This window comes from Quercus robur, chromosome 11, assembly GCF_932294415.1.
Source record: "Quercus robur chromosome 11, dhQueRobu3.1, whole genome shotgun sequence".
NCBI lineage: Eukaryota > Viridiplantae > Streptophyta > Magnoliopsida > Fagales > Fagaceae > Quercus > Quercus robur.
In genome coordinates this window covers 38,902,885-38,918,424 of record NC_065544.1, presented here as the reverse complement: position 1 = coordinate 38,918,424, position 15,540 = coordinate 38,902,885, and the positions used below count along the sequence as shown (strand labels likewise).

General features: G+C 33.7%; 1 protein-coding gene and 1 pseudogene across 1 annotated transcript; both read right to left on the bottom strand.

Annotated features, from left to right (window-relative positions):
• LOC126706338 (probable carboxylesterase 2) overlaps positions 1-10,138 on the bottom strand; it is a 37,584-nt pseudogene extending 27,446 nt beyond the window's left edge.
• Positions 10,139-13,073: 2,935 nt separating this feature from the next.
• On the bottom strand, positions 13,074-14,336 carry LOC126707116 (probable carboxylesterase 2). The gene has a single exon (XM_050406715.1). It carries the CDS (start codon positions 14,274-14,276, stop codon positions 13,329-13,331), a length of 948 nt encoding a protein of 315 aa, XP_050262672.1. The 5' UTR covers positions 14,277-14,336; the 3' UTR covers positions 13,074-13,328.
• Positions 14,337-15,540: the final 1,204 nt, after the last annotated feature.

The following is a 15,540-nucleotide window of genomic DNA, read 5'->3' as shown; positions in this document are numbered from 1 at the left end:
AGGGACACTTAATCCCTGCCCCAGTCCTGACTCCTAACACACTGGGGCCATATTAGGTATGCTCATGAGAGAGCGGGTAGTAATGACGATGTGTGTCCTCGGCTCAGTCACGCCGAAAGTGTGACGTGACGAGTCCCTGCTTCGGATTTTGGCTGAAAGAAAGGCGAGACAAATTTTGAGTCTCCGCCATCCTTGTCCTGACCGAGCCATTTCGAGCTTCATTAGAACACGGTGTTTTTGGGAGGGGAACGGTTTTTTCATTGCTTATTTCTATGGAGAATATATTTCAGGTTAAAGTATGACCGAAGAGTAAAAGTAAACTCAGGAAGGAATCTGAGGTTTTTAAATTTTGGTGGGGTTAAAGGGATTCATCTGTGGGAGAAACAACTCTTGTTTCTTCTCTTTATATAGGGGACGAAGAGGAGAGTACTTAATGTGTTCAGATCTCCAAGAAAATCTGCAAACATGAATGCGTCCGTTTCATTCCCCCACACCATCAAAAACCGTTGAATCTGGGAAGTCTCGTAAAAGGAAGATATTAAAGACGTGCTTCGTATAACCAAACGGCATAAGAGCATCATGCGCAAATCAAGGGGAATCTCTTGCAGACCGGTACATTCCCTGGTCAGGTGAAGAGTCGCCAGCGTTAGTCAAGGGCTGAATTAAATGAGCCCTAATAAATGCTCGGTATTATCAAAACCCTCCTCTCCAACCAGGATATCGGACAGCAGGGTTTTGAGGGGCTATTGTGGGGCCTAATAATTGGTGGGCCAGGCCCACTTGCTGATGGGGAGTCCAAAGGCCTAAGCCGAAAAAGGTCATGGACCGAGCTCAAGAATAATAAGGCCCAATTGGCCCGGAGAAGCAGCCGAGGACAGTGCGATCCTCGGCTGACCCAAAGATCCACCAAAAGGAGGGGCAAAACGGTAAAGGGACATACTTGAAAGGAAATCTAAAATATCTAGGAAAGGCTGCCCTTACTACCTTCCACATGCATAGCTCTGCACCTAACAGAGCCTTATCCTTTAGCTTTATCAACCACTCCCAACAACTCTAGACTTGGACTGACGGGACAAGTATCAGTCTTGGAAAGGTTGACCCTACACGTGGACGAAGGAAAGTGAACGCAGGCTAGTATAAAAGAAAAAATAAGTAATCTGGAGAAGGGGGCTGGGAAGACTGGCCAAATAAGAAGGACTCCCAGTCCACCTCTAGGAGAAAGACTCCAAGGGTGAAAGCACTTTAATCACATATGAACACCACCAAAACCACCGCAGGGTAACTAAGGCCTAGCCTTTCGAATCCACTCTCTACAAATGATATTGTTTGGGCCCATTCATGTGCGAACCCAACACTACTGCGGTTCGTCGCGGAACGTGACCCTACAAGATTACCCTGTACTGATATCACATGGAACACGCGCTAAATTTTCAACTAAAAAACATGCATCTCTGTTTTCTCATAATTAAGCCAAGATTGATTTACTTTCTCATGTGCTATTCTCAACCACACAATTGCTAGGTATTCTGTTCTTTTTTTCCTTTCCCTTGCTTGTCTTGTCCTTGAATTGTTTTGTTGGGTAGAGGAAAATTAGAGGGAAGGAAAGTTATGATTTAGGTAAAGATGGACTGTATCTATTTCCTCCTGCTTTTAATAAAACTCCTTCGTCGTCTTCTGCCTTTGTTGGTGAACGTACTTCTCCAAATCAAAGGCATTCACGACTTGGACATCCTGCCTTTAAAGTTGTTCGTCATGTTCTGTCTAGGTTTAGCTTGCCTTTTAGTTCAAATAAAATTGTTCGCTCTTGTTCTGTTTGTTTCAGTTCTAAGAGTAAACAACTTCCTTTTGGTTTGTCATGTACTCAAGTTAATTCTCCATTGGAATTCAACTATAGTGTTTTCAACAAAGTTGTTCAGATTCAAATCTTTTTTGCCCATTTTAACTATCAAATTATATACATATAGATACATACATACATACATACATATATATATATATATATATAAATAAAACAAGGACCAAACCAAACAAGAAAAAACTTATTTATAATTTAATGTTATATGGGCATGTGTAATAGAGAATTTTTTGGGAGATTAGTTGTATATTATACTAAAAATGATCTTCTAAGGAAAAATAAAACATTTCACAAAATTTGGAAGGAGGATGATTTAATATAGTACTGCCCATGTTTGAGGAAACTTAATAATATGGCACTTATTTGTTTATAGGGTTGAGTGGAGTTGAGTATTAAAAATTCAAGATTGTTCATTTGATTTTATTTCTAATATGACTCGAGTTCAAACTCAACAACAACTAGATTATATGTTCAACCTTTATTCATTTATTGTCGAATAAGTTTGAGTTTGTTTATAAACTAAATTATTATTCCCATATATAGTAAATATAATTAATAAAATTTGTAATCACTTCACAAATTTATGCTAATAACTAATAGAAAAATTATAATCTAAATTATATTATTTGAGTTACTTGATGGAATGATTTTATTTTATGAAATTATAAAAATTGGATTCATCAACATTGTATTGCTAAAAAATATACACAATTTTTACCACAAAACAGACCGTTTATATTATCAATAAATTAGAAATAATAATTTGATAACTTATTTACAAACTCACATATTTATACTATGGGGCTAGAGAATTTGTGACCCCAGCCCACTTTACATTAGGGCCCAAGGTCCGAGCCGAGTAGAGGCATTGTTGAGAACATACAATAAAAGTCCAAATAGCCTAGAGATATAGCCAAGGATGATTCTGTCCTCGGCATCCCAAAGCGCTCCTGAAAGAAAGGGCAAGTACGGTATAAGAATAGTTTAGGGAAAAGCCGAACACCTCCACATTGATGGAGAAAAGACCCCTGGACAATATGGCGACAAAGGACAAAAGAAAGGCTGCCATTACTGCAATTAAATACTCTGCGCCTGACAGAGCAATACTTTTCAGCTTTTACAACCACCCCCAACCACTTTGAGTATGGGCTGATGGGACAAGTATCAGCCCTGAAACGCTGAACCTACACGTGGACGTTGGAGGAAGGGTAAAGGCTAGTATAAAAAGGAAAGAGAAGCAATTCAGGGAAGGGGGGGACATATTGTCTCCCAAGCTATTGAATCCTAAAAAAGGAGAACAATAAGAACATGAAGCTCCTCAGACGAGGTCTAAGGGCCGGAGCCGCTCAGGCTATGCCGGGGGAAAGGTCTTATTAGATACACTAAGTTTACCTTCATGCAAACTACTATGAGCACCATGACTAACCACTGTTCGGTGACCAAGACCTAGCCTTTCAGCCCACGCTCTACAAATTTTATTGTTTGAGCCTTTAACGTACGAACCCAATACCAGTTTGGGATCGTTACAAATTGAGTCCTTACATATACATTTATACATATAATTATATAATTTGATATATACTTAAATTGAACCTTATGTTTACCCATGTATTTACAAACACATTATTATATTTGAATTTAATTCATTTAATAATTGAACCTAAACATGAACTTGAACTTGGCTCACTTACTAAATAAACAAATATAAACAAATTCTTCTCAAACTTAAACTGTAGTGCTCATAAACGATTTGGTTCATTAATTTATAATCCTACTTACTTAAGGCTAGTTGCTATGCCTTTTTCTTTTCTTTGCTACATTAAGTTTAAAGGAGATGAGGGGTCAAATTCCTATTAAGGACATCTAATCAAAGGTCACAATTTTTAAAACTAGTATTAATAAGTAGTAATGTTAAGAGCCTTGTAGCTTAGTTGATACCTCCTTGTTTTTTTTTTTTTTTTTTTTTTTTTTTTTTTTTTTTTTTTTTTTTTTTTGAGAAATACCTCCTTGTATTTCTAATAGAGATGTTCTTAATTCAAATTTTGTTCTCCCATTGTAACTATCAAGTAATAATAATAATAATGATATAATAAAACTGATCAAAGGTTACTAGCAAGGTTTTTTTTTTTTTTTTTTTTTTTTTCTTCAGAAACAAACACACATAGAGAAAACGGTTCTAATACAGTCACACCACAAATTCATTGCTATACTTGACCAATGAAAACGACACAATGTATTTTATTATTGATTGGAATATGCTTTAGAGAGACTTTAAAAATCTTTCTTTTTCGATTAACAAAGAACCACTCAAGCAGAAATAGTCCACACAATACGGTCACACCACAAATTCATTGCTATACTTGACCAATGAAAACGACACAATGTATTTTATTATTGATTGGAATATGCTTTAGAGAGACTTTAAAAATCTTTCTTTTTCGATTAGCAAAGAACCACTCAAGCAGAACTAGTCCACACATTGATGTCAAAGAAATATCACGTGAAAGGACGTTCAGGGCATTTTCCTTTAAGTAGGACCAATATTGGTTTAGACTCTAGAGGACTTCTACGTTGCGTGTAACTCTTAACTCATGCTAGATGCAATAATTTTTTTTTTTTTTTGGAGAAACAGATGCAATGCAATTTAGAGTATTTTGTAGCTTTATTTTTCCTTTTTTTTTTTTTTTTTTTTTTTTAGTTAAATCCATTTACAGAAAACCCCGAATCCATAAAAAAAATGTAGTACTCCCTCACAGACAGACTCAGTAGGGGGGCCGGGCCCCATGACCCCAAAAAAAATTATTATGTTTATTTTGTCTTTTTAATAGCTGACCCCATTAACCAGCCCTCTCCAGCCAGCCCAGAGCCCAGCTTTTTCCCAAAAAAACTAAAAAACTAAAAAACTAAAAACCCATTAAACCTACAGTTACATACAAACCAAATTCAGGAAAATAAAAATTAGAGAAGGTCGAGAGAGAGCTAGAGACTGAGAGATAGAGGATGGAGAGAGCACAGTGTGAAACCAAGGATGTGAAAAAAAAAAATAAATAATAATGGAGCCAGACAAAGAGACAGTGAAAAGAAACATACAAAAACTGTCAAAAAGAAAGAAGAAGAGTAACACCGGTAGGAGTGAAAAAGTGAGTTTGGAAACTTCTTTGGAAAGTATATACTTTGGAAATACCCTAAAGGTGTTTGCTTATTCAGAGAAGTACCAAAATTTATATATAATATTGGTAAAAATGTAAAATTAACCATTTAATTTTTATTATTTTTTATTTTAGTCCTTTAATTTTTAGTTTTGTTAATTCAATTTTTTAACTTTCAATTTTTGTCAATCTAAAACTCCGTTATAACTTAGTTGGTGGCTGCCATTAGAACCCGCCGTTTTTTTTTTAATTCAAAATTAAAAGAAAATAAGAAAAATCTGGAAAAAATATATATATATATATATTAAGCGTCGTTCCCCTTCCCCTGAATCAAAAAAAAAAAAAAAAAAAAAAAAAAAACCAAAGACCCAAATCCTTAACGAATTTGGGGAAATGGAAGAGAGGCTGAGTCAAATTTGAGAGAGAGAGAGACCGAGTTCGTTTGAGAAAGAGAGACTGAATCGGTTTTCCAAGATGAAGGTGACTAAATCGGTTTTGAAAGTGACTGAAGTCTTCTCACTAGACTGAATCCCAACACTTGTTCGCCGAAGCAGAACGGGTCTAGTGTTCAGGAATTCACTAGCCAATTATATGGACTTGGGACTGGGAATAGGAGTAACAACCAGGTGGAGTGCGGTGAAGTCACTTCCACATGTTTGGAGAGTAACTCCAGTTCGTGTTCAGATGAGACATTGAGCCACCACGGTGACAATGACACTTCTCATGATGCTGATGCATCCGCCTCTGCCTTTGGCGCTGTTGAGACGTCCCGGGTTATGATGGAAATTCCCAAGGATGTTCGGTCTACTGGAATAAGAAAAATTACGTTTAAGTTTAGTAAAAGAAGAGAGGACTATGATAACCAGTTGTGTGCTTCAGTGGTGTCTCAGCCTAAGACTAATGGGGTTGCTAACGGCATGTCATATGGAGTCCATTTTGAACGAGATTATTCGACGACGATGATTGATTTTGGTAGGGGCATGGTGGGAAGGAGTACCTCGGACCCAGAAAATCGGGTTTAGGTAGTTCTAATAATGAGTTTTTTAGGCATTCGATGTTTCTCTGTTTTGATTTACATTAGGGATTTGTTTCTTTGTTTTGCTCTGATTCAGGGAAAGGGAAACGACGATTTTTTTTTTTTTTTTTTTCTTCAGAATCTTCTTATTTTCTTTTAATTCCAAATTTTTTAAATAAAAAAAATAAAAAATAAAAATAAAAACTCTACAAAACAGCGTCGTTTTAGGAATTCTAACGGCAGCCACTAACTAAGTTGTAACGGAGCTCTAAATTGACAAAAATTGAAAGTTAGAGGACTGAATTGACAAAACTAAAAGTTAGAGGACTGGAATAAAAAACAATGAAAGTTAAAGGATCAATTTTGCATTTTTGTTTATAATATTTTATAACCAATCTATTTTTTTATTATTAAGATTTAAATAGAAACTTATATATATTTCGGAAAAGTGCACTAGTATACACTAGTACCAAAATATTATGTGAAATGATCTCCATAACAAAATTCAAAACCTTAGAATAAAGCTATAATATATAAAGAGAAAAGAGTCTGTAAAGAAAATATAATATTGTTTGGTGTTTGACACTTTGACTGTTTGGTGTTTGAATAAATAAATAAATAAAAACCTATATATATCATGTGCGTTATTTCGAAGCAATGCACCGATATATACTAGTACCAAAATATTCTATAGAATGATCTTCGGAATGAAATTCAAAACCTTAGAATAAAGTTATAATATATATAGAGAGAAGAGTCCATAGAGAAAATATAATATTGTTTAGTGATCGACACTTTGTCTGTTTGTATATAGTAGGGCAACAGTAAGTAATAGGTGACAAATAGAGATGCAAAAAAAAAAAAAAAAAAGTCTTTTTGTTTTGGTTGGTAGATAATTGCATTTTAATATATTAAGAAATAATAATTTTGTATATTTGTCTTGGTTTATAGTTTGTTAATACTATATGGATATTTATTTGAAGTTTTTAGTTTCTTTTTCGCTTATAGTCGGGCCCCCTAACATGAAATCCTGGATTAATCACTACTTCCTCAATCCCAAATTATTAGTTCTCTGTTTTATTTTGGGATATCCCAAATACTCTTTAAAAAATTAATAAATAAATTCTCTTACTTACTATTTTCTATTTTATATTATAAGTCAATATTCTTCTTTTTGCTAGAGTTTAAGCTAATGCAAATATTTTTGAAAATTTGTAAATTTTTATTTAAAAAATAATGTATTAAAATATATTATCAAAACGTTTGAATTTTCTAAACAGGATGGCATCTTGTAGTTGGGTGGAGAAGTGCATTGCAATGACTTCTACTTGCAAGAGTATAGAAAGTTTAATACATATCTAAAGTCACCATATGGACCTGATTGGTAGAAGGATTTTTGTTTTTGTTTTCAAAACAGTATGAAAACAATTTTCAAAAAATTGAACTTGAAACTAGTTTTCAGATAATAATTTTTATATTATACATGTTTGGCTCCCACTTTTAAGAACAATTTTCAAAATACTAAAAACAAAAAATAATTGTTTGGGAGACCATTTCTATTTTTGAGATTTAGTGCCCGTTTGGATAGCACGTCTCACTGCGTCCGCGTTTTCCTCTTTGTTTTTTTTTTTTTTTTTTTTTTTTTTTTCAGCCGCATATTGTTGACTTTTCAGCCATGAACAGTGACTTATATACTGTTCATGGGTCCCACAAACTCCACTTTTTATCAACTTTTTCATTAAAAATGGGTCCCACGGCACTATTCACACATTTAAAAATTATTTTGCTACAGTGTTTTCAGTTTCAGTTTTCAGTTTCAGCAAAAATAAGTTCAATCCAAACGGACCCTTAAAAAAAAAGAAATTACAAAAAGTAACACGTAGAATCTATAGATTACATTTTTTTTGGTGGATATAAGAAAATCATGTACATTTTTTTAATGACATTTTTCAAATTTGAAGTGTGAAAATTCTTTTTGTGATAAAGATAAGCTCCTTAATTTAAGAGATAAAAGAGTTTGGACAAATATGTAGGGTCTATTGTTTTCAATTTATTTACAACTATGCCATTAAAAACATTTTCTGTATCGGAAAATGTTTTCAAAATTCTTTAGCCTTTTTTAAAATCCTATTCTAAATTAGGAAAATAGGTTACAATTTTTTGAAAATTGTATTTAAAAAATATTAGTCAAACGATAAATTCAAGTGTGGGACTCATCATATTATGGATTGCAAAACAAAAAATTACATTTAATTACTCTTACCAAACAGTCCTATAAGACTCTAAAAACGAAAACAAAAGCAAACCAAAAAAAAAAAAAAATACCATTTATCATTCGGCCCTATCATAATTGAGTCCACACACTTTCAATTACCATTGGAGGGGAAAATTGTATAGGCCTAAAATAAGTTGGCCCAAGGATTGGTCAAAGGAGTTCGGTCCAAGTAAGCCTAGCCTTGTTTGACCCAACCTCTTTGATCAAGTCCTAATAAAGAGATTCTAGACTATAACTATCAACTGACCAATGGGGCCTTTTATTGATCACTGTCTTTCATTCAAAACATGACCTCGAACTTGACTCCCTAATCAGAACGTTCAAGTCACCATTTTCAGTTCATACCAAACTTGTGTGTACTCTGTGTAATTACACACAAAGTACAAACTACTAAACAACCATTTACCGCTACATCAAACCTACCTAATTGAAAAAATCTGTTGGAAGTGTATTATTAAATAAATAAATTTACTATATTTTAATAGTTTAAGTTTTTGGAACAGTTAATAATTTAATATGATATCAAAGACAAATATCAAGAATGCCTATAGTCTACTTTAAAAGAAATGTTTGGAAAAGATATCCATCTTCACATCATGCATTTATTATGAAAAGAAGGCAAAGGGGAAGAGATGAAGAAAGATACATTTTTTGGGACTATATATACACTCTGCTAGCTTAAACAACAGTATTTTATTAATCCAGCCATGATGGTACTCTTACACCCTACTACTTGAACATAAATACTTAGAACAAAACATCAACACACATTAATGGCGTCATCAAACTCTACAAACTTCTCATTTCTCTAATCACATTAATGACTCAGATTAAAATGTTTCACAGCAAAGAGAATCAATAACCCAACACATAATTCCTATTGTAAAAACCATCACAGTTAGCTAGCTATAGCTTAGTTAATTAGCCCTGTCTTGGTTAAAGAAAGCAGCCAACCCTTTCAACAAGATCACTGCCTTCTCACAATCTGGGTTGAACAAATGGAACACATGCTCTTCTCCTTCTGTCTCAACAATCTGCACCTCTCCATCCCCAACCACTCTTCCTTAATGTCTCACAAGAGAGCAACCCCCTCTCTTTCAACACATCCTTCTCTGCAACACAAATTAGCACCCTGGTGCACCCGAGGCTCAACAACCTTGAATCCATTGCTGGGTTTATCCTTGGATCATTGATTCCACTTGTATTAGGACACACAAAAGGCCAATAATTGTCCACTTCAAAATCTTTCCTGCCAAAATAGGTATGGACTAAACAAGCCCCTAATATTTCTATGCCAGCCAAGTCTTCAATTCCAGCTCGAGCTACCATGTTATACACTATATTGCCTCCAGCACTATCTCCAGCCAGAAAAACTCGCTGGAAATCTGCATGGTCACTCAGCCAGCCTTCTGGGCCTTCATTGTTATAGCGTTTTGCTATGCCCACTGAAGTGCAGCCCATGAATCTTCATAAGCTATGGGGATATGGTGCCCAGGGGCTAGTCTATAATCAACAAAGACTCTGATTATATTAGCTTCGGCTACAAGAGAAGTCATATAATTGTGATATGTGGGACAGAATGGTGATCCAACTAGAAAGGCCCCGCCATGATAGTACACTATGAGAGGAAGCTTTTGGCCTGGTTTAATGGTGCTAGGAATGAAAATACGTGCTGATAAGCCGGTTTTTCGATCGATTAAAACGTCTTTGGAGGAAACACCATGATCAGAATTGATTGATGAAGGAACCTTGTCGGTGACAAAGAATCTCTCTACTCTTCCATTTTTGTATGCACGTAAATATGGACCAAACTCGAACACAATTTCAGTTGGTGTTGAATCCATTCTTGAAGGTTTGAAGCTGCGGAAGAAGTTCAATGCACCCTTGATAAATAATTGTTTCAAAGCGTAGAACGCAATGATAAAAGCTTCTTTGATTCAAGGACTGTGTGTGCGGAGGTAATGAACAAGGAAAGTGTTAAAGCTTACCGATTATTCTTTGTGATTATATATATATATATATATATATGTGTGTGTAAGTCTTACACCTATTCCGACGCTCAAATCCACATCCTTCTTATTATGTCTCCGCTCTTGATTGAATTTCAGTTAATATTTGAAAGTTTCGAAATCCAATCAAAGGTTAATATAAACAGGGCATGAATTTTGGTATAAAAATGGATGTGTCCGTAAAATTTTTTTTATTTAGTAAAGTTTACAGTAACATAGCACGAGGTAAGTATATAACATAACATGAATTTATCATGAGTAATGCTAGGACCACTGAAATTGGCACTATGCCAATTTCGGTAGTCCTAGCATTACATACCGTGATACACTCGTATTCTGTTTTGCAAGCCTTTCAGCTAAAGATCAAACTTTTGTACAGTTTTTTTTTTCACTCTTGCTGAAAGGAAATAAAGCATGACTCACAGTCAGTCAGTCAGTCACAACCCATATGGGTAGAAAGAAAAAGTGAGAGTGAGTCCCAGGCCGGCCCAAGACAGTTCAAGGCCTAAGGCGGAAATTTTAAAGGAGTCTTTTATATCTAAATATCACTTAAATAATATTTACAGTAGTTTTTTTATTATATATTTTTTATTTCAAATTTATTATTAATTCATACTTATTAATATGATTAGGTGGCAAAATAGCTATTTTTCCAAAAATAACAAAATTTATATAATTGCGGAAATTAAAAAATACTATCTCTAAGAGACTTCCCAAAACAAACAGGACTTTATTCTAACTTTTAAACTAAATGTTATTAAGGAAAAATAAATATTATTATAAATAGCAAAAACATTGTTTTCAGGGCCTTAACAAAGGAATTTGCCTAAATTTAGGCCACGCTCGAGGCAACAAACTCGAGTATGAATTAGAATATCGTTTCCCTTCAACCTGCCAAATTTCATATAATTCCAACATCATCATCAGTGTAATTGTGATAGGTAGTTCACTTCTAAATAGATGCTTTGTCCAAATAATATTATTCATGAAAAAAGAGACAATAATCAGATCCCCTGCTATCTTTTCCCATATTCACTCATAGTTAAAAGTGATTTGACCACTTTCCTACCTATTTACTCCTTAAGTTTGCAATTAAATACTTGAATTTGGTTTTGAATTTTCAAATGATGGATTTAAAATGCCTTAATACCAAATCCATAAATATTTAAGTATGTCATATGGATTTTTAAAATATTATGGGTTTAGAAATTATTTCAAATTAAAGGATTAAGGGTCTGTTTGGTTGGAGGAGTGAAAGTTTGGTTGAAGGATAGAAGATATTTAGTTTTCTCTCATATATGTTTGGTTGAGAGAGTGGAAAATTGAAGAGATGAAAAACTAATTTGTTTGGTTGGAAAAAAAAAATAGAAAAAAGAGTTAACATAAATTTACCATTATGTCTTATTATATAAAACAAAAGGTAACATTTTATATTTTTATTAAAAAAATTGTGTATAAATGAGCACTTCATTTTATTAATAAAAAATAAAAAAATAAAAACACAAGAAGTTCAAGAACCAAAAAAATAAAATAAAATAAAAGTGAGAATTAAGAAAGAATGAGACAAGATAAGAAAAAAAGACAAAAAAGGAAAGAAGGAAAAGTGTTCAAAATTTGAATGCAGGGCTGGGGATAGTTTTTCCAAAAAAACGAAACTTTTTTTATCATATTTTCTCTCAAATTTGGGAAGATAAAGTTTTGGTGGGCTCAAGGAGAAAATTAATAATCTCACTATTTTATTCCCAATTTTTCCCTCCCAACTAAAAACGTCTCTCCCCCATTTTTTATCTTCCTCATTTTCATTCATAATGGTCCGTTTTGGTTTGGTAGATTTTAAGAATGATGGAAAAGAGAGGAAATGAAATGATTTTTGGGGTGTTTGGTTAGGTGAATTTTAAGAAGATAAAACTAGTGGAGTTCGAGTGTTTTCTCCAACCACCAAAATGCTATCTCTCCAAATTAGGTAGAAAATAAAAGAGAAAACATGGAACAAAAGAGAATGACCAAAAAGGCCATGTGACCTCTCTTGTGCATAGCTCAAAGGGTATTCCGTATTTGTGTTTTCTTCTTTGGCCATTTCTTCCCTTTTTTTTTTTTTTTTTTTTTTTTTTTTTTTTTTTTTTTTTTTTTTTTTTTTATGTTACTCATATGTTTCTTTTTCTTTTTCTTTTGGTTTTCTGCTTTTCTTTTTTGGTTTTTTACTTTTTCTAGTATTTCTCATTCAATTTTTGTTGATGTTGTTGTTCATTTGTTTTGGTTTTATTTTTTTGGTTCATCCATTTTTTTTGCCCCCTCTAATTTGTAACTTTTATTTTATTTTTATCTAATAAACGCATATGAGTATATTTGTATAGACTACATTTTTCATCTTCTCATTTTTTTTCTCTCAACTAAACAAAGAAGTTTTTCATCTCTCCACTTTTCTATCCCTCCAACTAAACACACATGAGAAAAAACTAAATATTTTTTATCCTCTTACTTTTTCATCTTTCCACAATTTTCTGTCTTCTTACTTTTCTATCTCCCTAACCAAATAGATCTAAAGGTTTAAAATCTTTGATAGATTTGTTAAATCCAAAATTTTGACCCTTAGTAAACTATCAAAATACTTCAAACGAAGTGTTTGGATTTTAATAACTCAAAATCCAAATTTATATGCCCAAATCTTGTCATCCAAACATACCATAACAAAAAAAAAAAAAAAAAATTCATATGACTTTAATCAGAGATAACACAATTTCATACAAATTGGCTTAGCATGCTGTAAATGTAATGCGTTTCATCAACCATCAACACCGCGAGTTGATATTTGTTCTTGTCACCTTTATTATAATGCAATTAAGCTCATCACAAACTCAGAAATATAGCTAATAACCTGCTATATATTAGGTAATTATTGCTAATACAAGTTCATTAGGATCTAAGACATTGGCAAGTATATGTCAAAAAAAAAAAAAAAAAAAGACATTGGCAAGTACTAAGAGCCTTTTCTTGGTTTATGAAAAAAACATAGGCTAGCTAAGTACTAAGAAGCCTTGTCTTGGTTTATGAAAGAAGCCAACATTTTCAACAAGGCCAGAGCCTTCTCACAATTTGGGTTGAACAAATGAAACACATGATCCTCTCCTTCTGTCTCCACAATCTCCACCTCTCCCTCCCACCCACTCTTCCTCAACGTCTCATAATAGAACAAGCCCCTCTCTCTCATATCATCCTTCTCAGCAATAAAAATTAGCACCTTGGAGCACCCTAGCCTCGAAAGCCTCGAATCCTCAGCCGGGTTTATCCTTGGATCATCGAAACCACTTGTTGTTGGACATGAAAAAAGCCATGATCTGTCCTCCACGCCAGTATGAACACTTTCTGTTTTACTAACGTAAGGTTGAACCAAACAAGCTCCTAATAATTTCACTCCTTGGAGACCTTCAACCCCAGCTTGTGCTAACATGTTGTGCACAATATTGCCTCCAATACTGTCCCCAACCAGAAAAAAACGATGAAAATCGCCATGTTCTCTCAGCCAGGCCTCAGGGCCTTGACCATTATAGTGAGAAGCAACCCATCGAAGTGCAATCCATGAATCTTCATAGCCTATTGGCACAGGGTGTTCTGGGGCTAATCTGTAATCAACAGAAACTGCAACTATATTAGCCTCAGCTACAAGAGCAGCAACATGGTTATGATATGTTGGACAAAATGGTGAACCCATAAAGAAGCCCCCACCATGATAGTACACTAGAATAGGCAACTTCTGGCCTGGACTAATGGTACTTGGAATGTAAACTCTGGCTGATAGGCCAGTTTCTTTAATAATTTCAACATCTTTGGTGGAAATGCCACTTTGGGAATTGATTGATGGAGGGACTATATCGGTGCCAAAGTTTCTCTCCACTCGCCCATCTTTGTATGCTCGGAAATATGGGAGGAATTCGTGTACTACTTCACTTGTCCCTGAATCCATCCCTGAATCCATCGTTGAAGCAAGGAGGATATGAATGCACCTTTATATATAATATGATCCTCTAAAGAAACAAAGGAGCCTATAGTTCCTAGATCATTTCTTATATGAGTCATACCCATAATTGTACTGTTGCTTAATTTTATTGAACCAATAATATATTCTCCACCATGTACGGTTAGTTTGGTAGAAAAAATTTTCCCCAAAAAAATTTAAAAAGTTGGTAGAAAAAATGCTGTTTTATTTTTTATGGAAAGAAAAATTTATTATTATTATTATTATTATTATTATTTTGAGAAACTAGCATCTGAATTAATTAACTGAAATCAACCAAAATCGGCTAAAAGTACATCATCGATTTGTGGTGGAACATCCTTCATCCACACAGAGAACATTAATATGTCTCGCATATTTTGCTAAAGAATGAGCTACTGAGTTACCCAATCTGCGGGTGTGTGAAAAAGAAATACAATTGCATGAGTGTAAATAATGCTTAATAGAGGAAATTAAATGGCCAAAAGAAGAGAAAGATTCCTCTTCCTTTCTTAAGGCAGAGATGGCCACCTTTGAATCTCCCTCGACAATAAAAGAGGGTAGGTTGAGGTCCATTGCTAGGGTGATGGCTCAGACTACTACTAGTGCTTCCACTTCATCTGATGAGAATGGGAGGAAAAAATTAAGGTAAACTAAAGTTAGGTAGAACTTTTTTTATTATAAAATACGGCTTGACTAAAACCTATCTTAGGTAAATATTTCAAAATAAAATAAAATAAAAGTGGAGCCTTGTCTTAAAACAGTGTCGATTCCAGAAATTTTTCTCAGGGTGTTCTTGGGTGGGCTTGCTCTATTACAAATTTTTTTTCTTCAGATTCTCTGTTACAATTTTTTCTTTTTTAGATTTTAGTTCAATTTTTTTTTTTTTAGCCTTTTCTTTTTGCTTGAAAGCAATGTTATGAATATTATTTTGGACCCTGTTTCGGTTTGTTTAGTGAAACGGAATATTTCAGTACCAATCTATTTCGACGTACCATTTCAGGATGTTTCGGGGTTTCTAAAAAAAATTAAAAATAATATATATTTATATTTTCTTATACAACATAAAATTATTGATCCAAATAAGTAAACTTCAAATAAAACAAATAGTTTAGTTTTTCTTTTTTGACACTCAAATCATTTAGTTATTACATAACAATTACTGTTTTAGAATATTAAAACATAAATATGTAATTAAATAATGAAAAACAACAACCAAAAATAGTACAATAAGAGTGTATATATG